General features: G+C 44.6%; 1 protein-coding gene across 2 annotated transcripts in view; it reads right to left on the bottom strand.

Annotated features, from left to right (window-relative positions):
- The window catches only part of BRCA2 (BRCA2 DNA repair associated), an 86,420-nt gene extending 62,099 nt beyond the window's left edge, over nt 1–24,321 (bottom strand). The window contains exons 1-7 of one of the 2 annotated variants that reach the window (XM_040340439.1): nt 24,125–24,321; nt 16,709–16,960; nt 7,810–7,900; nt 4,813–4,898; nt 4,690–4,730; nt 2,523–2,628; nt 1,289–1,344 (exon numbers count right to left, since the gene is read on the bottom strand). In XM_040340439.1, coding sequence (XP_040196373.1) covers nt 1,289–1,344; nt 2,523–2,628; nt 4,690–4,730; nt 4,813–4,898; nt 7,810–7,900; nt 16,709–16,960; nt 24,125–24,191 — 699 coding nt within the window. In that variant the 5' untranslated portion in view covers nt 24,192–24,321. The remainder of the gene's footprint in view (nt 1–1,288; nt 1,345–2,522; nt 2,629–4,689; nt 4,731–4,812; nt 4,899–7,809; nt 7,901–16,708; nt 16,961–24,124) is intronic. The other variant, XM_040340440.1, reaches the window with a different exon arrangement.
- Between the last annotated feature and the right edge of the window lie 554 nt (nt 24,322–24,875).

Consider the following 24,875-nt stretch of genomic DNA (forward strand, 5'->3'; position numbering starts at 1 on the left):
AAGTCCTTGGTGCAAAACTCTGCTGAAAGCACTGCATGCACCAATTCCTTAACATAAAAATGTACAAATACAAAAATTTTGTGCAAAGTGCCAAAAGTCCCTTAGTGCTAAAGTCAGCCGGAAAACTATGAATACACAAACACAATTCAGTGCACTACCTTTAGTCAATCTTGTGTGAATCCTTCCCCAGTTCTCAGAGCACTCACCAAAAACCGAGACCCTTAACCACTTGCAACCCAGGCCAATTCTGACATTTCTCTCCTACATGTAAAAAATCATAATTTTTCTAGCTAAAAAATTACATAGAACCTCCAAACATCATACATGTTTTTTTTTTGTTTTTTTTAGCATCTCACACGGTATTTGCTCAGAAATTTTTCAAACACGTTTTTTTTGGAAAAAAAAAAAAAAACAGGTTTTGTACTTAAAAAAAAAAAAAACACAGTAAAGTTCACCCGGAGGGCAGCGGGAGATGTCCCCTCTTGTCGCCCATAAGAACAATCAAGCGGCAGAACAGCTGATATGATCATTCTTTTGGTGAAGGGAAATGCTGGCTGAAAAAGCCGATATCTGAATGATGCCTGTTGATGCAGGCATCATTCAGATATCCCCTCACAAAGTCAAAGACGTCATATGACGGCCGGCGGGCAGGAAGTGGTTAAAATAGTTCCAAAGTCAAAAGGTTTGTTGTTAATGGTTGCACCTTTGAGGTGATTGAAGATTGCACTGGAGGACTGCACATAGTACTGCATTGACTGGTGTATGCACAGCTTTCGCAAAAGTTTTGCACAAAAATATATTTATTGTATATTGTACAGGATTGTTTGTATTTGCACATTATAATATGTATGTCTATAAGATGTTTTTAGGAGTACAGACACTTAATTATATTGTATCACTTTAGTTTAAAGGAAAAATGCACAAATATAATGCTTGTGGATAATTTAGTGCTGCTTTTTATTTTATTAATTTTGTACTTTAGATATCAGGGGGTATTTATTGATACAGCAGCTGGGGTTTGTGATTAATGGTGTGGCGCAGACAATAACACAGAGTGCAGCAGTGTGAAGCCAATCTGACCGATTCCTCACAAGTAGATGTTTGGTGAAAGTCACATCCACTGCTTTATAAATGGATCCCTTAGTAAGGCTCACGGTCATTTGTTATACAGAGAACCAAAGTGGTTAGACTATAAACAAACCTGGACCCCTAGTATAAGGATTCTCAAAAATTAAGCATGAAAATTTAGACAAGACTTAACAGTCTACAAGGTAATAAAATAACTCACCACCGCATCTTTATTATCAAAGGGCCTTATTTTAGAAGTTTCATCATTAGCTTGAGCTTAAAAAAAAAAAGAAAAATAGAGAAAGAAGAGGAAAAAATTACTGATGGCTTTCAAAGAGCTAAAAAAAGAAAATATTCATAAAGTAGAAATATAGAGTACAAGAGTGTTAGGCTGGGCTCACACTGATACGACACAACAGTCATCCGACTTTCATCCTACTCTGCTCTGCGACATCAGTCCTACACCCATCCGACTTTCATGAACAGAATACTACTTTGATCCGACTTTGTGATAGTCTGACCAATCAAAACAATCCCAGTGCGAGATAAATTATTTTTACTGCTGCTGAAATCACCATGTCGGATGTCACAAGTCGGAGGGTTAGGACAAAGCTCCTACTTTGATCCGACTTCAGTGATATTCAATGGGCTGAAGTAGGATCAAAGCAGTACAGGGAGACTTGTGTCGGACCAGTTAAGACGGCTCTCATAGGGAAACATTGATTTTCACACGTCATACGACATGAGCTCCCAATGTCGGAGCGTTTGTCGGACAAGTGTGAACCCGGCCTTAGTCCACATTCCTTTCTAATTACCTTCTAGAACAGCCTCTTCTCAGCTGTTTTTAAACAGGGAGGAAGCATGGAGATAGCTTACAGATCTCAGGGAAGCCCTGCTAGTAATAATTCATCTACGGTACACAGGACTATAGCGCGATCAGTAACTTGAGTATAGTAGAATACAAAATCAAAATAAAATAGGAATGTAGCATTCTTGGTGTATTTGACAGACTGGGCTGAACTTTAGAACACAATTGAATTTAAAGTCCATACTAGCCTCAACCAAATGCCTCTCTTGAATTATTTTAGAATGTAGGTACCTTCTAACAATTTTTTTCTTGTGGCACATACTATATACAAATATACAACACAATTATTTTTCATTAAAATTTAAAAAGGAGAAAAAATAAAAAAATGGTAAGAGGCCTCCAAAAAAAAAAAAATCATAAAAATTGTAGCACTCCATTACATTGGTGGTTAGTGCAGTGCCTGTAAAAGCCAAATTTTTTCATATATGATAAGAATTTTTTAATTCAAAAGGACAACATGCTGCTTTACAGGGACATAAAACAAAGTGTCAAATTTGTACCGCTGTGGTTTAGCGTGCAGCAGCTGACCATTGCTGTGTGAACTGGCCATAGAGATTTTACTTTACAAAACTCGGTAAAGGCTTACCAATTATCACTGTTGGAGAGGGTGGTGTTGCTAAAGAGCTTGACCAAGACATCTCAGGGTCTGCTTCTGCACCAAGACTTTCTGATATACACCTTGAGGTTGTGTTCTAAAAAAAGTTGAATAAACAGATTTCTTCCTACTTATATTCCAGCAGATTACGAAAATATAAAAACGAGATATATATATATATATATATATACATATACACACACACACACACACACACACACACACACACACACACACACACACACACATCATGTTTCCGTGAAAATAAGACCTAGCATTATTTTTCAGGAGGGCTGCAATATAAGCCCTACCCCGAAAATAAGCCCTTGTTTAAAATGCTTGTAAAATCCTATAAATCAACTCTATTACAGTAGTATATAATGTACAATGTGTGTGTTTATGTAATATAATTGCGGGGAAGAGAGCTCCGGCGGGTCACAAAAACGCTGAGCAGCGCTATAACAAAGGTATTTGGCACAATTATATTACATAAACACACACACACACACACACACACACTGTACAATATATACTACTGTGATAGAGTGGATTATAGGATTTTACAAGCATTTTAACTCAGTTCACACTGGGGATTCCTGTCAGGCAGGGAGAGAGAGGGGGGGGAGAGAAGACAGCACATTACATGGGAAGATCTACCCCGAAAATAAGCCCTACTGTGTCTTTTGGGGCCAAAATTAATATAAGACCCGGGCTTATATATATATTTTTTTTCAGTCTGGTTACCCTAATGGTGCCACATCACTTATATAATATAATATGGGTACCAGGCAGGTACCCATTATAGGTAATCCTCACAACCAGAAGCGATTCAGTTCGCATGCGCCGCGCTTTATACGTTTTTCATTCATTCATTCATTTATTCATTCACATATAGGACAAGTCATGTAAAATGAGAGAGAGAGAGAGAGGCACAGACAGGCAACCCAGGCAATCTAGCATAATGGCTCAAAGGAAGGAAACTTTCAGAACCAAGTTCTGAAAGAACCTTCACTTATCTTATCCAACGCTGCAGGACTTTGCAAAATACAGGCAGTCCAATCTTCGCGCCCTAACGGAGAGCTGAGTCTGCAGACCTTCAGGGACCGGGGTCCATGGACAGGAACACCACACCCCTGGCCCTGTATCGCACCCTGTCAGTAAACTTTTGCTATTGGGTATGACCAAAGCACTGAAACCCAGGATCCAGCCCTCAAATGAGAAGCATTACAGGCAAAACCACGTTCTTCTTAACCGAGGCCCGGGTACCATCCACTTTGGCTAAGAAGCACTTTGGACGGATCCGGAAAACAGCTTGCCTAAGCAAAGCCTTCTAAGATGTTACATCGAGTGACCACCACCCTAGACACTGGCGAAAAAACCGAGGTACTCCCGGTATGGGAGGGGTTATATAGGGAAGGGAACTTCCTGCCTTAAGGGCGTGCCAGTGTCCATCACCTGAACGTAGACTCTATAACCCACATAGTAATTACTATGCTTCTCTGTGTCCCGTGATGTACGAGAAAGAAAAAAAGATAAAAAGTAGGAGACAGAGGAGGTAAGAAAGTAATAGGTGGGGAGAGAAGTAAAGAGGGTATTAGAGTAAGAGGAATATAGTGGTATTTGGAAAGGGGGGGGGGGGGAGATAAAGACTGGGGTTTGGTAAGGGAGGGAGGTGAGAGAAACTGAGGTTCTGTTAGCTGGGTTTCGTATAATTGGGAAGGTAACTCAAGACGATAGAAACTGGAATTAACAGAGTGCCAGAAACACTGACCAAGCAGGAAGGGCCGAGTTAGATACATAAGACATATAGAAGTGCCATGGCTGTAATAAGCAGCTTTAGTAAGCTATGAAGAGTCTATAGGCATCATGTCTGAAATACAACATATGTTAGCAGAGAGCCAGTAACAAGGGAGAGCAAACAAGAAAGGTGGGGCTACTGGACAGGGTTAAATTTGTTAGTATCACCCGGTTCATAAAAGGAATAGATAATAACAGGTATAGGCAAGACAGTATAATCAACCTTAGCTATGAAAACAAATCCTGGGGCATGATTATTGATGAAATTAGTGACCGGCTGCAGCAGAGGGGCATCCCAGCACATGAAATGAATGATGAAAGTAAAAATGGCCCCCTTCCTAGGAAAAAACTAAACACTCACCCCAATAAATTTTGGTGTGCAACACAGGCTATCAAACACATCTGAAAGACATAGAATTGATACATTAGAGACTGTCCACCAAGATAGACTTTTACCAGCTGAAGAACAGAAAGCACTACTCACCATTTTTCCAATCCCGCTGGGGTGTTCTGTAGGTGTACTTTTTATCCCAAAGTGGAGTCTTAAACATCTCCCCCATAACACTAGGACTGGAAACATCAGAATAACATTTAAATTAAAAATGCTGGGCTACAAAGAACCGAATAAAACTTTGTTGAATATTAAATAAGGCACCTATAAGCTCTTCAGTTTATCATACACCTGCCAGACTAATTAAAGCTTTCTATTCACACTCGCCAGACTGTTTCAGGAACTATGCAGAGGCAGGCGCTTAACATATTTGGTTATACTACACAATGGCAGCTACATATTGGAAAATGACTGAGGACTTCCTATTGACATTTGTGTGTTGGATTTCATTAACTCCTTGGTCTGTGTAATTTAATATTAGAGAGAAATTATATTTTAGAGATAGATCTTATTATGATTTTATATATAGAGAGACTACTCCCGCTCTCGATAAAAAACTGCTTGTCACGGTATACTCTAAGCTCTCCAATATGTATATAGATGAGAATTCTTCACATACTGGAATATATTCAATTCAGTGTGGCAGTCATGGGAAGCATATTTTTGATCCCACACTTCCCTGGTGCCTCCCTGGCTAGTATTAGGCTTGTGGATGTCCCTTCTTGAGCTACACTGCAGTAGACATTTGTTGTACTCTTTAGGGCTTACGTAGACACAAACTAGGTTGACCGTCAGCCGCCGGAAAATGCAAAATACTGCAAAAATCGCACTGCAATTTTACCGCATTTTGCAGCCAGCGGTCAAAATGTTCCTATCCTGAATGCGATTATTCCATGTTGAGGAGAGGGAGGTTGAGAGGGGTTGAACCTCCCCTAACCGCAGCAGCTTCTGAACTCTTATAAAAAACCTATGCGTGCACGGACACATAGGCTTTTATGGATTTGAGTTAGGAGCTTTGGAAAAAAAAAAAAAAAAACGCCAAAAGCTCCTAAACCAAAGTTTAGAAACTGTAGTATACATGAGCCTTGAGGGTCAGCAGTTTGTTATCGTTAGTCTTTCATTTAGCTGTATAGTGTGGGTTAAAAAAAGAAGGAAAGAATATTTAATAAGTAGGTTTTAAGTGAATTCAGAGCTGTGCAGTTATGCGACCACCAAGACCCCTTTTACACTGGGGCGTTTTTCCAGGCGCTTTTTGGGCTAAAAAAATAGCGCCTGAAAAACGGCTCCCCTGCAGTCTCAGTGTGAAAGCCCGAGTGCTTTCACACTGAGGCGATGTGCTGGCACGACGTTAAAAAAACTCCTGCAAGCAGCATCTTTGGAGCGGTGAAGTGAATTGGCACCGTTGCCGAAACGCCTGTAAAGCGCTTCAGCAGCAGTGATACTTGGGCGCATTTAATCCCTTCATCGGCCGCTAGCGGGGTTACAAGCGCCCTGATAGAGGCCGAATAGCACCACTAAAATGACGATAAAGCCCTGCTAAAACTAGCAGTGTTTAACTGTCAACGCCCATCTGCCCCAGTGTGAAAGCAGCCTTAGAAACAGATGATTTAAGAAAAAAAAAAAAAAAGGGATTAACATTGCTTATTGCACACTACGCAATGAAAATGTGTGTATAGTGTAATAGTGAGAGTCCCTGTCCCTATGGAAAGGGAGCAAAAACGGACACAGAGTCTGCATGTCAGCGAACTGCAGAACTACAGAGCATAGCTTTGAAATGGAGAAAACTGTTTTGGCAGCTTTCTCCGGGTTTTGCCAAGTTCGAATGGGGCTGTGTAGTTTGGAGATCCTGCAGAGACTTGGGTGGGACGGGATCTCCAACCCTGTGTCCAGATCTTACAGACAGCCAGCAGGTTGTGTTCCCAGGTGCACACAGCCCATATAATGAGGGACTGGTCAGATTAGAGAGTGGAGGAAGGTGGAGTGTGTGCAGCTGGCTGCTGTTGCATGACACTGTGTGGAAAGCTGTCTGCCCTGTGGGAGACTACATCCCTGGTGTGGGGGGACTTTGTGCCCGACAGATTGGGAGGCTGGTAGACCTGAGGTGACTAGCAAGTTCAAGGGGGCTAAAGGAAGACCTGAAGTCTGGGAGACAGTGGGCTGGACAATTCTGTTGAGGCCAGGAGTAGGCTGGTTTAGCAGGTAACTGTATGGCAAAGTAAGCCTAGGAGCCAGGAGGCTTGGCATTTTATGTTAAGTGAACTTTACTGGAGAAGAACCCCTGTGTGGGAAATCCTTTTTAATAAAAATGGGCTGCTATGCCCTCAAACCTGACAACTAACTGCTGTGGACTCGCTGAAAAACGCATTTACCACTTGAGCTAAACACCCCCATACTACAATAGATATCAAAAACATAAATAGCTTTTTTTTAATAAATGATCACATTCCCTCTGTTGCTACATAAGAGTTTGGGGAGGAGAAACCGCAGTACGCTGATCTTCCCAGTGAAAGGCTGGGCGGGGGTAGTTGTCAGGACAAGACTGGTCATTGGTGGAAAGCAGATAGAGTTCCCAGCATAGCTAGAGAACTGATCACGCTGCGTTAACCTGCTTAGTATGGTCAGTTTTTAATAGTAAATCAGAGGGACAGACAGGAACACCAGGGATTTCACACAAAAGAAGCTAAACAAAGAACAGGATACTTTCTCATACAAGCACATGCTGCAGCAGGTACACATCAGGAATATGAAATGTTGGGTTTACATACTCTTTAAAGAAGGAAAAATTATCTGTGTGGTGCAAGCTCCTGATTCTACTCACACTTTTTTGCTCAACTAAGTTGTTCTAAATGAGGCTTGTCTGCCATTGCATTGTTACAAAAAATGTACTCGTAACTGTTTTATGCCAACACAATAAACTTTAGATTTGCAACTTTATAAGATTATTTGTGTACTTGTTTTTATACTATGACAACATAGTTGAATCTTATGCACTAGTGAATGACGTGGTATCTACAAGGAAAATGTATCCAAACCCATATTAACAGAGTCTAGAATCCATACTAATGTATACAAAGGGTCAGAAAGCATTACCTGTTATGACACTGCTTTGAGGTACCAAAGACTTCATCGCGAAGACACTGCGTTGCATCTCCGGGACTTTTTTCTGTTTTACTGACATTTTCTATAAAAAAGGGAAAAAAAAAAAAAAAAAGAAAAAAAAGAAGGGGGAGGTATTTATGTATACACAATATAGAAGAATAGGGGATGGCACTTAGGCCTAAGTAAACAAACACATGATACATACAGTTCTTTGCCCCACAAGGTATGAGAGAAGGAATTTCAGGGGGGAAGGTACATGACAGATATGCAAGACGATTATGGGGCAACTGTTCTTGTAACCGCTGGATCATTCAGCCATTCACCTTAAATACTTGCCTACTGGGTCCTTTTAACCCCTTCCTGCCATGCCAATTTTTAGCTTTCAGCGCTGTTGCACTTTAAATGACAATTGCACGGTCATGCAACGTTGTACCCAAACTACATTTTGTCATTTTTTTTTGAGACAGAGCTTTCTTTTGGTATTTAATCACCACTGTGTTTTTTTTAAGCAAAAAATAACGATAAAAATACTTGTTTTTCTTAGTTTGTTATAAAATGTATATAAAGTAATTTTTCTCCTTTACTGATGTGCGCTGATAAGGCTGCACTGATGAGGTGGCACTGAAGAGGAGGCACAAATATACAGCGCTGATAGGTGCACAGATATGCAGCCCTGATGGGCACTGAAAGGCATCATTGTGGGCACTGTTGGGACTGCACTGATGATGAGTGCAGATCTGCTGTGTGTGGAAATGCCGCTGATTGGCTCTCCTCTCATGGGGGGGGGGGGAGAGAGAGAGAGAGAGAGAGAGAGAGAGAGAGAGAGAGAGAGAGAGAGAGAGAGAGACACAACTTTTACAATACCGCAGCCAGGAGGTGGTTAAAGGCCCTCCTCAGACACATTGACATATTTAAAATGTTGGAAAAGAAACTTCCACCTTTGCTACCGTGTTTCCCCGAAAATAAGACCTACTGCGATTTTCGGGAAGGGCTGCAATATAAGCCCTACCCCGAAAATAAGCCCTAGTGTAGAGTTGTTGGCACACGACCGGTTTTTCCGTTGAATAAAAAAAACGTTGGTTTTCCCGATAGAATTCCTCTCAGCCTGCCTTGCATACACACGCTCAGACAAAAGTCTGCCCATTCAAAGCGCGGCGACTTACAACACGTACAATGGCACTATAAAGGGGGAAGTTCCATTCCAACGGTGCCACACTTTGGGCTGCTTTTGCTGATCCGCGCGTTAGTAAAAGTTTGGTGAGAGACGATTTGCGCTTTTCAGCGTGACGAATGTGATATCTCCATCATGAACGCTAGTTTTACCAGAAAGAGCGCTCCCGTCTCATACTTGATTCTGAGCATGCATGGTTCTCTGGAAAACCATAGAGACAAGCGGTCTTCCCACCAGGATTTTTTCCTGATGGAAAAAAGAGATCCTTCTCTCTTTTTTTGTCTGGCAGTTTTCCCGTCGGAAAAACTGCGATGGAGCATACACACGACCTGAATTCCCAAATTAAAGGTCTCACAGCAGTTTTCCTGTTGGAAAAACCAGTCGTGTGTACGAGGCATTCAAATTCTTTTAGCCTAATAGTGTTTAAAGGCAATTTTTCCCCATAAAACAATAAACATGTTATGCTTACCTGCTCTGTGCAACAATATTGTACAGAGCACCCCCTACCTCCATGTTCTGGGGTCCCCCGTGGGCGGTCCCTGTAGCTACTCTTCTGCAAGCGATCCCATAGACGAAAGTCAGCTGCTATGGGGAACCTTGTGCAGACACGTTTAATAGACACACATAGCACGGCTCGGCCCCACCTCCTGCTTACTATTCACAGGATTTGATTGTCATTCGCTCCTGCCTCTGTGTCCTGTGAGAGCAGGGAAAGGAGAGAGTACCAAATACTGGGAAATTTTTTACCCTAATACAGGGAACGCATTACGGTAAAGAATGTTTTTACTTTAATACTATCAATTGTTTTGTGTTATAAAAAAAAAAGGGGGGGGGGCTATAGTATTTTCTGTGCACTAGCAGAGCAAGGATGAAAAATCTTCAAAAGTTGCAATATGACCAAGCACAAAAGTCTGAATTGTCCAGGCTATGGTATTTTCTTTCACTCTCTATGGATGTGAAATCTGCCTACAGAAGAAACAGAACAGAAAAAGGGATTTTGATACAGCTTACCTGTAAAATCCTTTTCTTGGAGTACATCACGGGACACAGAGCGGCATATTCATTACTATGTGGGTTATATGGAGTACCTTCAGGTGATGGACACTGGCAATCTCAAACAGGAAATGCCCCTCCCTATATAACCCCCTCCCATAGGAGGAGTACCTCAGTTTTGTAGCAAGCAGTATGCCTCCCAAAATGGTCCCCAAAAGAGGGGTGGGAGCTCTGTGTCCCGTGATGTACTCCAAGAAAAGGATTTTACAGGTAAGCTGTATCAAAAATCCCTTTTTCTTTCTCGTACATCACGGGACACAGAGCGGCATATTCATTACTATATGGGATGTCCCAAAGCAATGCTTACAATGAGGGGAGGGAGAACATCTCCAAGACAAAAGGATTTAATTTAGAGATATACTCAAATCATAATAAATCCAACTTAGTTGAGAAAAATCATTTTAAATATTAAATTTAACTCAAAAGGGAGCCCCCGGAATCCGAGGGTCTCAAACTGCAGCCTGCAGCACTGCCTGCCCAAAGGCTGTATCAGTATTCCTTCTTACGTCCAACTGGTAAAATTTTGTAAACGTGTGGACAGAAGACCAGGTTGCCGCCTTGCAAACTTGAGCCATAGAGATCTGGTGGTGTGCTGCCCAGGAGGCGCCCATGGCCCTAGTAGAATGAGCCTTTAATGATAACGGAGGAGGCAACCCTTTCAAGCCGTAAGCCTGAGTGATTAACTGCTTAATCCATCTTGAGATGGTGGACTTTGCAGCTGCCTGCCCCTTCTTGGGCCCATCCGGTAAAATGAACAACACATCTGTTTTCCGGATCTTCTCTGTAGCTTTAAGATAGGCCTTCATGGCCCTGACAATATCCAAGGTATGCAGCAACCCTTCCTTTCTGGAAGTAGGTTTAGGAAAGAAGGATGGTAATACCAAATCCTGGTTTAGATGAAAACTGGATATAACCTTTGGTAGGAAGGAAGGATGAGGGCGGAGAACGACCTTGTCCTTATGCAAAATAAGATATGGTTCCTTACAGGATAAGGCGGCCAGTTCCGACACTCTTCTGGCGGAAACCATGGCGACCAAAAATACTAACTTCCTTGTCAGTAGAACCAAAGGAATTTCAGCCAACGGCTCAAAAGGTTGTTTCTGTAAACTTGACAGAACAAGATTTAAATCCCACGGACAAAGCGGGGATTTAACTGGAGGATTAATACGTAAGACCCCTTGAATGAAGGTCTTAACTAGCGAGTGGGTGGCCAGCGCCCGCTGAAACCACACTGACAAAGCCGAAATCTGTCCTTTGATTGTGCTTAATGCCAGTCCTTTATCCACTCCTAGCTGGAGAAAACGTAATACTCTATCGATGGTAAATTTGCGAGAAAGCCATCGCTTGGACTCACACCAGACTACATAGGCCTTCCAGACCCTGTAATAAATCACCCTAGAGACCGGTTTCCTGGCTCCGATTAGGGTAGAGATTACTTTCTGAGACAGACCTCTACCCCTGAGAATCAGGGATTCAGCTTCCAGGCCGTCAAATTTAGATGCCGTAAGGCAGGGTGGAGGATCGGACCTTGCGATAGCAGGTCTGGCCGTAGAGGAAGAGTCCAAGGGTCTCCCACTACCATCTTTAGGATTAGTGAATACCATGCCCTTCTGGGCCATGCTGGAGCTACCAGGATGACTGGTATGTGCTCCACCCTGATCCTGCGCAGCAGGCGGGGTAGTAACTGGATCGGGGGAAAAGCATAAAGAAGTTTGAACTGATGCCAAGGGTAAACCAGCGCATCGGTTCCGCAGGCCATCGGATCCCTTGAGCGGGATATGAACCTGTCTAGCTTCTTGTTGAGTCTCGATGCCATGACATCCACGTCCGGCACTCCCCATCTTTGGCAGAGTGCTTGAAAGATTTGTGGATGTAGAGACCATTCCCCCGGCAACAGAGTCTGGCGACTTAAGAAGTCCGCCTGAAGATTGTCCACTCCTGGAATGAATATTGCCGATATGCAGGGCACATGAGCCTCTGCCCATAGGAGAATCAAGCTCACCTCTCTCTGAGCGGCTTGACTCTTGGTTCCCCCTTGGTGATTTATGTATGCCACGGCCGTGGCATTGTCTGATTGAATTCTCACCGGGAACCCCTGCAATTTGGACGTCCAAGCCCTGAGGGCTAGTCGAGCAGCTCTGAGCTCCAAGATGTTGATGGGCAACTGCCTCTCTGGCTTTGCCCAAGTACCTTGGCGAGTGCAACCATCCAAAATTGCTCCCCAGCCCGTCAGGCTGGCGTCTGTGGTTACTATCTTCCAAGCCACTGGGCTGAAAGACTTCCCCTTCACTAGATTCTGAGGGTCTAACCACCAACACAGACTTTGTCGGACTCTTGATGAGAGCGGCAAAGGGATATCCAAGGCCTGTGGCCTCCTGCTCCATGCTGACAGGATGGCTGCCTGCAGGATGCGAGTGTGGCTCTGGGCGTACGGTACCGCCTCGAATGTGGCCACCATCTTGCCTAGTAACCGCATACATAGGCGAATAGTTGGTTCCCTTTTGCTTAGAACCAGTAGGATTAATTCCTTGATGGCTTTGACCTTCATCAGAGGTAGAAACACTCTTTGTTGTTCTGTGTCTAACCTCATGCCGAGATATTCCAACTGCCTTGTGGGCTGGAATGCTGACTTGTCTTGATTTAGGACCCAGCCGAACCTCTCGAGGTATTGGACCGTGAGGGCCACTGCTCGTTCCAAGCCAGGAGACGAGTGATCTATGACTAGGAGGTCGTCCAGGTACGCTAGGATCGTGACCCCTTGGATCCTTAGCTTGGCTAGGATTGGGGCTAGGACCTTCGTGAACACCCGGGGGGCCGTAGCCAACCCGAAGGGAAGCGCCACGAACTGGAAATGACGCGAAGCCACCATAAAGCGTAGATATCTTTGATGTGGCTGATAAATTGGGACATGAAGGTAGGCATCCTTTATGTCTATGGAAGCCATGAAGTCGTCCTTTTGGAGTGTGGCAGCTGCTGACCGCACGGATTCCATCCGAAATGAGCGGACCTTTAGGTATGCATTTACCATCTTTAGGTCCAAAATTGGCCTGACATCTCCATTGGACTTTGGGACGATGAATAGGTTGGAATAGAAACCCAGCCCTTGTTCTAGGACTGGTACCTCTATTATTACTTCCTGGGAGAGTAGGTGATTTAATGCCGTCATTAATGCGGCTCCCTTCTCCGGATCGTTTGGAATCCTTGACTCCTGGAAATGAGGAGGAGGAAACCTTAGGAAGTCCAATTTGTAGCCCGTGGCCACGGAAGACCGTACCCACTTGTCGGGAATGCTGGCTTCCCAAATCTCTGAAAAGAGACGCAGCCTTCCCCCCACCTTCGTGGGTGGGGGCGCCCCTTCATAAGGTCGGCTTGGGGACTGGCCTTGCTGGTTTGCGAAACCACTGCCTCTTGCCTCTAGCAGCCTGGCCCTGCGATCTGCTATTGAAGTTAAAGTTTGATCTTGCAGGAGGCCGTCGATACTGTTTGGCATTAGAGGGCCCCTGCCCAGGGGAGTGCTGTCGTTTAAACGCAGGCCCCTGAAACTTCTTCTTGGTTGGCAAAAGAGTACTTTTGCCGCTTGAAATAGTCTGAATGTATTTATCCAGGTCTTCTCCGAAGAGTCGTCCTCCATGGAAGGGAAACCCTACCAGGAGCTTCTTGCATGGGGGCTCTGCCTCCCAGCTCTTTAACCATAAGAGTCTTCTCATATGGATAAGGGATAACGATAAACGTGACGCTTGCTGGATAGAATCCTTAATCGCATCTACCGTAAAGCGTATGGCCCTAGGGACATCCGAAAATTCTTCTGCCTGCTGGGCAGGAATAAGTTTAAGCATCTGCTTAGCTTGATCCGATAATGCTTGTGCAACCCCAATCGCAGCCACAGCTGGCTGCACTACTGCCCCTGCAGTAGTGAAGGAGTTTTTAAGTAGTGCTTCCAAGCGTTTATCAACCGGATCCTTGAACACCTGTATGTTTTCTACAGGGCATGTTAAAGACTTGTTAACACATGAGATGGCTGCGTCCACCGAAGGGGTTGCCCATCTCTTGGAAAATTTATCTTCCATAGGATACAAGGCAGAGAATCTTTTAGGTGGTAAAAAGACTGTCTGGTTTGATCCAATCTTGGAACAAAACTTCCTCTAGCAGAGGATGGATCGGAAAAACTGCGTTGTTTTGAGGCGCCCTTAGTGAGCCCAAAGCTGAAACAGTCGATACCTGGAGATCAGGTGTTGGCAAGTTGAAAGCACTATGGACCAAGTCCGTTAAGGCTTGAACCCAACAGCTCTCCTTTTGGGAGACTGCCCCAGACTCCTCTGTATCCGAATCCTCGATCCCCGAACCTGCTTGGTCCTTGTCCAAGAGGTTTTCCAATTCTCCTGCGGAAAGGACCTCCTCCTCAGAGGGTCCATGCTCGGGCGACGGAGATCTATTCCGTTTCTTGCCCCGCAGAGCCATGGTTATCATCTTTTCCATCTCCTTTAATGAGGTGGACAATACCTCGTCCGTGACCATCCTAGGGTTGGACTGACCCGAGCCAGCTCCAGCCCCAGATCCCGATGGCCCCAAGGCTCCCTCTCGGGAAAGCAGCGGCATAATTTTTTCCGAGACCTCAGATTCTCTGGGGGAATCCCCACCTCTTGTACCCTCTGACCCGGATGCCATGGTACAATACCGAGGTACGCCCGCTAACTTGTCGGTGTTTGGAACTATAACAATTATTGTCCAAAAACCCGTTTGGGGGAAAAAATGCCTTCTCTCCCTTTGATGGATTTTCTCTTTTTCTTTTTTTTTTTTTTTTTTTTTAAACCCAAGAAAGAAAAAACATTCTGTCCCCCTTAGTAGTATTGCCAAAAAACTGCTGAGATAGAAAAGAACAGCTTATTTCTAGGCTAGACAGTCTTATGAAGACTGTAATATATTTTTTGGCCACTGTGTGTCCTCGGCGCCCCGTGCTGCCGCTCTGGTCTCTTCCTCCTCAGTTCCAGCATAAACTGAGCTGATGGAACGAAAGGAAGGGCCGCCCCTTCCTTAAACCAACTGACCCGCCCTTCCCCCCTCAGCTAACGGCGCGAATTTGCGCTCATAAAACCGGCACGCGCGCCCGCCGCCGGGGGGGGGGGGGGATGGTGGGCGGAAGGGAGCCCACAAGGAGGCCAGCGTTTGCCTGTCATCCAGGCTAGGAGGAAGAAACCCATGCAGCATCGCCTGGAGGCTTGCAGGTAAGCACAGCTCTCTTAACACACACACACAGCCACTCAATGCTTCAATACTACTAGGGAGGTCACCTCTTATGGGGAAATAACACATAAAGCCATCCTATCATTAAGATATGTGACTTACTTTGCCAGATGCAGCGCATAACTTTAGGCATGTCCCCTGTGACCCCCCAGAAAAACCTGCTAAGAACCAAGTTCTGCAAGTTTCCCCTCACTTACCTGCTCCATGCCGCAGGACTTTGCCAAGCAAGAGGCCCAATCTTCCCCCATCTCCGTGGGGCTCTCTAGACCTTCAGGCCCTGGGTTCCTATGAAGGATCCACTGTCCTGGGCCCATATAGCACTCTGGCAACAGAAACATTAGGCCCCCAAAGGTTTCTAAGTTCTGGGCCCAGGGTCCAGCTCTCTAAAAAGAGAAGCATTATGGGCTATACCCCAAGGGTTTGGGGTCCGGTTACTGACCACTTTAGCGCTGAGGTCTTTGGACAGAACCGGTTAGCTCACCTAATCCCAAGGATGCGGAGGCAAGCTAAACCATGACCAACACCTAAGACACTGGCGTAAAAACTGAGGTACTCCTCCTATGGGAGGGGGTTATATAGGGAGGGGCATTTCCTGTTTGAGATTGCCAGTGTCCATCACCTGAAGGTACTCCATATAACCCACATAGTAATGAATATGCTGCTCTGTGTCCCGTGATGTACGAGAAAGAAAAAGGTACGATAACCTTCAACTTTGGTGTTGACAAAGAATTCTATGAATACCGTGGACAGCAAGGAAAACTGACAAATTGATCTATTAACAAATCAAGCCCACCCATTCACTTTAATACTAGGTTCACAATATTGCAGGTTATGCAGGCCACGTCTGCGCAGGCACAGCTGTCCAGTCATTCAAATGGGCTGCTGTGCCTGCATTTAATGCAGGAAAAAGATTCATGCAGGTAAATAGAGCTTTCAGTTTGAGACATCTAAAATCACTGGAGTTCATTGACAGGTTGTTTGAACTGCATACGACCTCTCAAGCTGGTATGAATCTTGGGTAGTTCAGCGGGGACCAGCCGAGAATCAAACCATCTATGGGCAGGCTGTTTGCGCCCACGCAGATCCATCGATCGACTTGGGTACAACCAGCATATTGGATTTTTACATGCGATTATTACCAACGGCTAAAGCTGCTAGCAATAATCACTGTGTTCTCCTATCAGGGACAGCTCCCCCGCACTCCCCTCCTTGCCGGGAGAACACAACAGCTCTGCAGGAGGGATCAGCGTTGGCTGTGTTGGTGGGGTAATCAAGCGATTTTCGTTCTTGCAACCCGTGGTTGCAGGAAATAAAAGCATATCCTCTATGGCCTGGCTAAGCTGCATGCCCCAGTTTCTTCTGCATTCCTACTGACTTGTATAAGAGAAAAGCAATTCCAACGAGAAACCATCAAAAGCCTCTTACTTGCCGAAGGTTGATTTTTAGGAAAATCCCTGGTTGGTGAAAGGAAAAGGGGTGAACAAAGGCTTTGTTCTTTAAATATGATTGGTGTAGAGTCAAGCTGGCTGTCGATTGGTCGTTTGCGTTTTGGGGTCTTAAAAAGGCTGTCATCCAGTCCTTCCACTCCCTTCTCTTCATCTACACACAGCCTGGACTGCCTCTGTACAGCTTCTGCAGTGAGCTCCTCAAACCAGTTCACACTGATAGGACCTAGATCTGGAAGAAAGATTGCAACATTATAAAGAGAGGAATCTCAACAATATGGCAGTACTAAAAGGAAAAAGAAAAAAGGGGGAAGAAGATACACACAAAATTTGACACCCTTTTGCTGCCAGAATCGATCCTGCACACATGCTAAGATTGCACTTTTTAGACCTGAAGATTGGGGAAAACCCTAGGTAATAATATTTTATTTGATTCGATTAAATTAAATGGAGGCGGTGGCAATTTAAGTCGCACAATATTAGCACAACAGTTTATCAAACCAATATTTTCAGAAAAAATAAAAGTTACTGTATTTGCTGGCGTATAAGACTACCTTTTACACTAAAAAAAAAACTGGCCAAAAATCAGGGGTCGTCTTATGCGCCGGGTCAGCTGCTCAGATGCCTGCTGGATGTGCAGTAATACTGTATGTAGCTTAGCCAATCCCAGTAAGCGTTGTATTCAAATGAATACAGAGCCTTGGAGTAACAACCTCTGCCAATCTGAGCAGGCTACATACAGAAGCCTGCTCGGATTGGCTTTTGAGAGTCAAAGAGGCGTGGGCTGATGATGTTACAGCCTCTGCCAACCCAAGCAGGCTTTGTATTCTTTAATAGAATGCATCGCTCGCTGTGATTGGCTCCAGCAAGAAGGAAGAAAAATATGGCTCCAGAAGGAAAAAATATGAACCTTTAGAAGCCTCGGAAGGGGGTCGTCTTATACGGTGAGTACAGGCAAAAAAATATTAAAAAACTGTCAAATTAGGGGGTCGTCTTATACGCCCGGTCGCCTTATACACCGGCAAATATGGTAATTTTAGGGCACAATAAATTAACCATTTCTTTTGCTAAAATATAAACAATGAAGTTGCATCAGGTAAATAGGTTAAAATTGTGTGCGTCTGTAAAATTTTGACTAAGACCCCTTTCACACTGGGAGCGGTTTGCAGGCGCTATTGCGCTAAAAATAGCGCCTGCAAGCCGACCTAAACAGCTGCTGCTGCTGAACGGGGAAAAAAAAGTCCTGCTAGCCGCATCTTTGGAGCGGCGAAGGAGCGGTGTCTATACCGCTCCCGCCCATTGAAATCCACGGGACAGCGCAGCTATACCGCCGGCAATGCGGGTGGTTTTAACCCTTTCTCGGCCACTAGCAGGGGGTTAAAACCGCCCCGCTAGCGGCAGAATAGCGCCGCTGTATTTAGCGGCCACCGCACCTGTGAAAGGGGCCTAATTTTGGTACCCACAATTATTCACAGGCAACTGTTTAAAAGCCCTAACAGGTCATCAGCTTGTAGCGAAAGCGATATTATTAAACCCAAAAGTAAACGTTATATTGCAACTTACCAATTCTTAGGCATGATGGCTACTTTAGGCCGAGTTCACACTGACATTAAGAGCAGGCATTTGGGAGGCGTTAAAACGGCTCTTAAACGCCTATGCACAAGATATAATAGACAGCCCATTGTGCCGTTCACACTAAGCATCGCTCTAAAATTGAAGCCTTGTGTCGAGTCAGGAGGCATTTAAAGCCTTTCAACACCTCCCATTCAAGTCAATGGTAACGCTCTGGCAGGTGTTTTGACGCGGTTGCAGCACATTAAAATTTGTTTATTTCTGTCACTTACCATTGTGGAGCAGTTTTAAACACTCATCAAACGCTACGAAACCGTGCATAGGGCGTTTAGGGAACATTTTTTACGTGTGTAAAACGCCCCATTCTAAAGCTCATTGATGCCCGTCTGATGCCCGTACTAACTCCATACAAACGCTATTGGAGCATTTGTTGTGCGTCAGAAATTTAGTCAAGTGTGAACACGCCCTTAGTTATTTTTTTAGGCTTTCTTTCCTTTGTTCTTACCTGATGATCCAGCCAGTAATGCCATGTACACACAACCGTTTTTTCCGTCGGAATAAACGGCAACGGGTTTTTACGACGGAATTCCGCTCAAGCTGTCTTGCATACACACCAAATTCCGACTGTCAAAAACGCGGTGACGTACAACACTATGACAAGCCTAGAATAATTTCAATGCTTCCGAGAATGCGTAAAATTGTTTCCGAGTATGTGTGTTTTTTTCTCCATCGGAATTCCATACAGACAAACAGAATTTCCGACAGAATTTTTTTCTGTCGAAAAAAAAAAAAGAGAACATGTTCTCTTTCTAAGTCCATCGGAATTTCCAAGGGAAAAAAGTCCGATGGGACATACACACGGTCGGAATATCCGATGATATTTTTTTGACTTTTTTCATTGGAAATTCCAACCGTGTGTACGCGGCATAAGTCAATTGCTTTTCAACAGAACAAGCTCTCCTGCAAACGTAGCAGCTAGGGTATTGAGACAAACCTTTTACCACTGACAGGAGTGCCTACAAAGATCAGCTGGTATTTATTCATATTTATCCCTCCGCAAAAAGAAAACCTGTTGCTGTAACTGCAGTGTGAGTTGGAGTTTGGCTTCAGTTAGTAGTGTATCTGCTGTCCACAGGTGCCTTCCTATTGGCTCTAAATCCAGTATTTGCAGCAATACTCAATATGCATTACGCAAAAGTTTTTGCACGCAGGCACACCCGACACATGCGGCTTCGTTCGTATGTGCGTGACCCATTATCCTCCACTCTCCCGGCTGAGACCCGCCGTGGGGGCAGAGCAGAGGCATCTTGTACTGTGTGTAGAGGTGAGAGGGCAGCTTTAAAACAACCCGAAACACTTCTATTAGAAAGACGACATTGTCCTGACACATAGCAGCCAGAGTCCGTTTACAGGACTGTCCTGCCAGGGACAGAGTATAAATATTCCCAGGTACACTCACACAGGCACATAACCATCATCAACCATCCATATTTTCAAAGACAGTTTGTACAAAACACTCTGATGTGTCCCATCCATAAAAGTCCTTGGGCAGGAGAAACTGGTTGTGAAAATACCTCAAAATAAATGAGTCTCCAGCACAGGCAGGAGGAGAGAGTTCCATTCTCCCCCTTTAAATCAAAGTGTGCATCCCGCCTCCTCTCTCAAGCTAGAACGCATGGTGTTCCTAAATGAGTGTGCCCTGTCCCACCTTCAAGAGCAGTCCCTGCTTATGTCAGTGTTCTGTTGGATCAGCTGGATGGAAGCGGAGAGGCGGAGCAGGTCGATGGGGAAGTTAGTTCCATCCTTCTCCTGTGAACGCTGGGGTAAATCAGAGTAGGGCTGCAACTAACGATTATTTTCAGAATCGATTAATGTTTTGATTAATCGGTTAATAACTTTGCAATTTGCATTTTACTTTTTTTTTTTTGCCCAATTTGTTGTTGGGCAGATTAACCACTTAAGCCCCGGACCATATTGCTGGTCAAAGACCAGAGATCTTTTTGCGATTCGGCACTCCGTCGCTTTAACTGAAAATTGCGCGGTCATGCTACGTGGCTCCCAAACAAAATTGGCGTCCTTTTTTTTGCCACAAATAGAGCTTTCTTTTGGTGGTATTTGATCACCTCTGCTTTTTAGTTTTTGCGCTATAAACAAAAACAGAGCGACAATTTTGAAAAAAAATAATATTTTTTACCATAATAAATATCCTCCAAAAATATATAAAAAAACAATTATTTTCCTCAGTTTAGGCCGATACGTATTCTTCTACATATTTTTCGTTAAAAAAAAAAAAAAAAAAAAAAAAAAATTCGCAAAAAGCGTTTATTGATTGGTTTGCACAAAACTTATAGCGTCTACAAAATAGGGGGTAGTTTTATGGCATTTCTATTAATATTTTTTTTTTTTACTAGTAACAGCGGCGATCAGCGATTTTTCGCAAAAGGTGTTTATTGATTGGTTTGCTCAAAACTTATAGCGTCTACAAAATAGGGGGTAGTTTTATGGCATTTCTATTAATATTTTTTTTTTTACTAGTAACGGCGGCGATCAGCGATTTTTTTCAGTACTGCGACATTATGGCGGACACTTCGGACACTTTTGACACATTTTTTGGGACCATTGGCATTTTTATAGCGATCAGTGCTATAAAAATGCATTGATTACTATAAAAATGACACTGGCAGGGAAGGGGTTAACACTAGGGGGCGGGGAAGGGGTTGAGTATGTTCCCTGGGTGTGTTCTAACTGTAGGGGGGGCGCTTCGCGAGGAGACGTAGAGCTACGGGCTCTCGCGCAGGGGAGCCGACCTGCCACCGTAGAACTGCGGCGGCTGGTCGGCAAGTAGTTAAACACAAATTGCTACAAAAATGCATTATATGCTTTTCTGCAGCTTCTCCATTGAAGTATATTGAACCAAAAAAACGTAATGCACCGTTTTGCCCTTTCCAAATACGCAGCAGCTGAAAAAAGCATAGATGTGAACGTGTCCCATAGGAAACCATGTAAAAGAACTGTAGTGTGTTTCTGCAAAAAGCAACAAAAAAGGTCTGATCCAGGCCTGAGATGTTTAGTAACATTATGGGATTAAAACGTTTTTTTTTACAAAAAGAGCAAATAATTGCTACTGTAAGGGGTTAATTTTTCTACTGTGGGACCGTGAAAGTAATATTTACAGTAGCAATTTGCTCTTTTTGTACCATAAAGGGATAAGTGTATTTATTTTTTAACCCCATTATGTTACTGGCCGATTAATCGATTATGAAAATAGTAACCTATTAATTTCATAATCGATTAGTTGTTTCGGCCATAAATCAGAGTGAGTGAGTGAGTGAGTGAGTAACTTGTATAGCGCAGCAAATGCGAACTTAATCGCCTCAAGGCGCTTGACGTCCAGAGTAGTACAGATTTTTCAGAAGAGGTGGGTCTTTAGCTTTTTCCTGAATGCCCGATGGTTTTCTTCCAAGCGGATGGTCGTGGGTAGAGCATTCCAGAGCCGTGGTCCTTGGACCGAGAATCTTCGTTCTCCTTTCGATTTGTAGCGGGATTTAGGAATTTGGAGAAGGTTTTGGTTGGTAGACCGGAGCATGCGCTTGGTGACGTACGGTTTTATTTTCTCGCATAAGTATTGAGGAGCTTTTCCCTGTGTACATTTGTGGGTGAGGCAGAGCGTCTTGAATGTCACCCGGTCCTGTACGGACAGCCAGTGGAGGGACCTCAAGACTGGGGAGACTGATTCCCACGGCTTTTTACCTGTTACCAGTCTGGCTGCCGTGTTCTGGACAACTTGTAGACGCGCCATCTGGTATTTTGGTAGTCCTAAGTAGAGGGAGTTTGCGTAGTCGAGTCGTGAGTTGATGATTGTTCCGACAACTACTGCCGTGTCTTCTTTCGGGATAAAGGGTATGAGTCTACGTAGCATGCGGAGCAGATGATGAGAGCTGCTGATGACTGATCCTATTTGTGCATCCATCGTCATGTCTGAGTCGAAGATGACTCCGAGACTTTTGATTTTTTTGCTTGGTGCGATGGTTTGTCCGAGGATGGTGGGTGGTGTCCATGTGGTCCTAGCAATGGATTTCTTATTTGCGTGAAGGATGAGTAGTTCCGTTTTCGATCCGTTAAGTTTGAGGGAGCTTTCGGTCATCCAATTGTCGATCAGTGTGAGGCACTTTCCAAGTTCAAGAAATTGGTCTTTTTTGTTGGTGATTCGAAGGTAAAGCTGCGTGTCGTCCGCATAGGAGTGGTAACGCAGGTCCTGTTTGCTGATGATTTTGAGGAGCGGGCGGATGTAGATGTTGAAGAGTAGAGGCGAGAGGGGTGATCCTTGCGGGACTCCGCATGTGATGGTCCGTGTTTCTGATGTGAAATCTCCAAGTTTCACGGTCTGAGTGCGATTTTCCAGGAAAGATGCGAACCACGGTAGGGCTGCGTCAGAGACTCCTGCTACTTCTTTGAGTCGCGTGAGCAATATGTTGTGATCTACTGTGTCGAAGGCTGCACTAAGGTCCAGCAGCACTAGGAGACAGGATTCTCCGTCATCTGCTGCTTCAAGGGCGTCATCCCATATCTTGAGAAGAGCCGTTTCTGTGCCGTGGCCTGGGCGAAAGCCTGATTGTAGAGGATCTAGGAGTTTGTGGTCGTCCAGATGGGGCTGGAGTTGTTGCACGCCCCTCTCCCTCACCAAGCTAGAGAACGCTCCACGCTTTGATTTAAGGCAGACTGGGGCGCGCTCCAGCTTTAGGCAGAACAGCACATGCTGCGATTTACCCCAGCATTTACAGGAGGAGCATGCATCTTCCCCCTCCAGACCTGCCTGCGATTAGCACAGCGTGGTGCCGACTTCCTGGCAGACTACGCACGTGGACTGTGCGAACACGCCGGAGCTCATCCTTACTCCCTAGGGAACACTTAACCCCTTGATCGACCCCTAGTGTTAACCCCTTCCCTGCTGGTGACATTTATACAGTAATCAGTGGCTGCCTTTAGCATTGGTCACTGTATAAATGTCACGGGTCCCAAAAAAGTGAACAGTGTCAGATCTGTCCGCCACAATGTTGCAGTCCCAAAAAAAAAAAAGATGATCGCCGCCATTACTAGTAACAAAAAAATAATAAAAATGCCATAAATCTATCCCCTATTTTGTAGACGCTATAACTTTTGCGCAAACCAATCAATATATACGCTTATTACCAAAAATATGTAGAATACACATTGGCCTAAACTGATGAAGAAATTTGTTTTTAAATGTTTGGGATATTTATTATAGAAGTAAAAAATATTGTTTTGGTTTTTTTCAAAATTGTCAGTCATTTTTTGTTTATAGTAGAAGAAGAAAAGATCAAATACCACCAAAAGAAAGCTCTATTTGTAGGGGAAAAAAAAGGACATACATTTTGTTTCTGTACAATGTCATATGACCGCGCAATTGTCAGTTAAAGCGACACAGTGCCATAACGCAAAAAAATGGCTTGGTCATTAAGAGTGGGGTAAAACCTTCTGGAGCTGGGGTGGGTAAACTTGTGAAAATAATGCAAAAGTGGCTCTGCCAGGAAGAGGGTTGTATAGTCAGATGTACACAGGAACTGCACTGCCAGGCACATTCCTCCTCCATCTACTGACAGGGAGAAGTTGTAGTAAACAAAGCACACAGGTCATGTACACAGGGAGGCATATATACATGGGGGGATGGATATACACTGGGGGGGGGATATATACAAGGGGGGTGATATACACGGGGGGGGGGATATACAGTGGCTCAGCACTGGGGGGAGAGGGGGTAACACGCCACATACAGCTGCAGAACTTCCTGTACTCAGCACAGTACCTGAGGCCGGACAGTGAGCACGGAGGAGGTGCAGGAAGACGGAGCCCCCCAGCTGTACAGCAGCCATGACAGTGCGGGGAGAACACCGAGCGAGGAGCACACAGGAAGTGCCGCACTGCTCAGCACCGAGTCCCCTCTCATCCCTTCCACATACAGACTCCACTACACGCTTCAACTTCCCGCTACCAGCGAGGCCGCAACCCACACCGCCTACAGCCAATCACAGACATTCCCCAGTACCGGGTACGGTTCTCTGCGGATAGTACGAGGGGCGTGATTGGCTGTGGCGCTGCACGGCTCCACCCCCCTTGCTGTAGTAGTGAGGGTGTGTGGCGATGTAATGTGATTTGTAGTAGAGATGGCAGTGTTGGGATAGTTGCTCATTCCATGACTATCAGCCGTTGTCTTCTGGCCACAATTCTCCACAACTGCCCCTATGTAGTCCTAATGTACAGATCTCTATAAATAAACCAGAAGACATGATTCCATTCCTCAGTATATGAACGTTTTACATAAGAAATGTCTAATGCCCTGGTCGGTGCCCAACCTGCGGCTTGGAGGCTGCAGCCCTGTTTTGGGCAATTGTTTTGCAACCCTCTGGGCCCCTGCAGATGCTGATCTGTATTTCTCTAGTGTCCTGTTATAGCAGCAATATCTAGAAGTTTCAAGAAGTATCTCTTCTATCCTGTCTGCAGTCTCTGATCATCTCTTCTGTCCTGTCTGCAGTCTCTGATCATCTCTTCTGTCCTGT

This window comes from Rana temporaria, chromosome 2 (genome assembly GCF_905171775.1).
Source record: "Rana temporaria chromosome 2, aRanTem1.1, whole genome shotgun sequence".
In the NCBI taxonomy this organism is placed as follows: domain Eukaryota; kingdom Metazoa; phylum Chordata; class Amphibia; order Anura; family Ranidae; genus Rana; species Rana temporaria.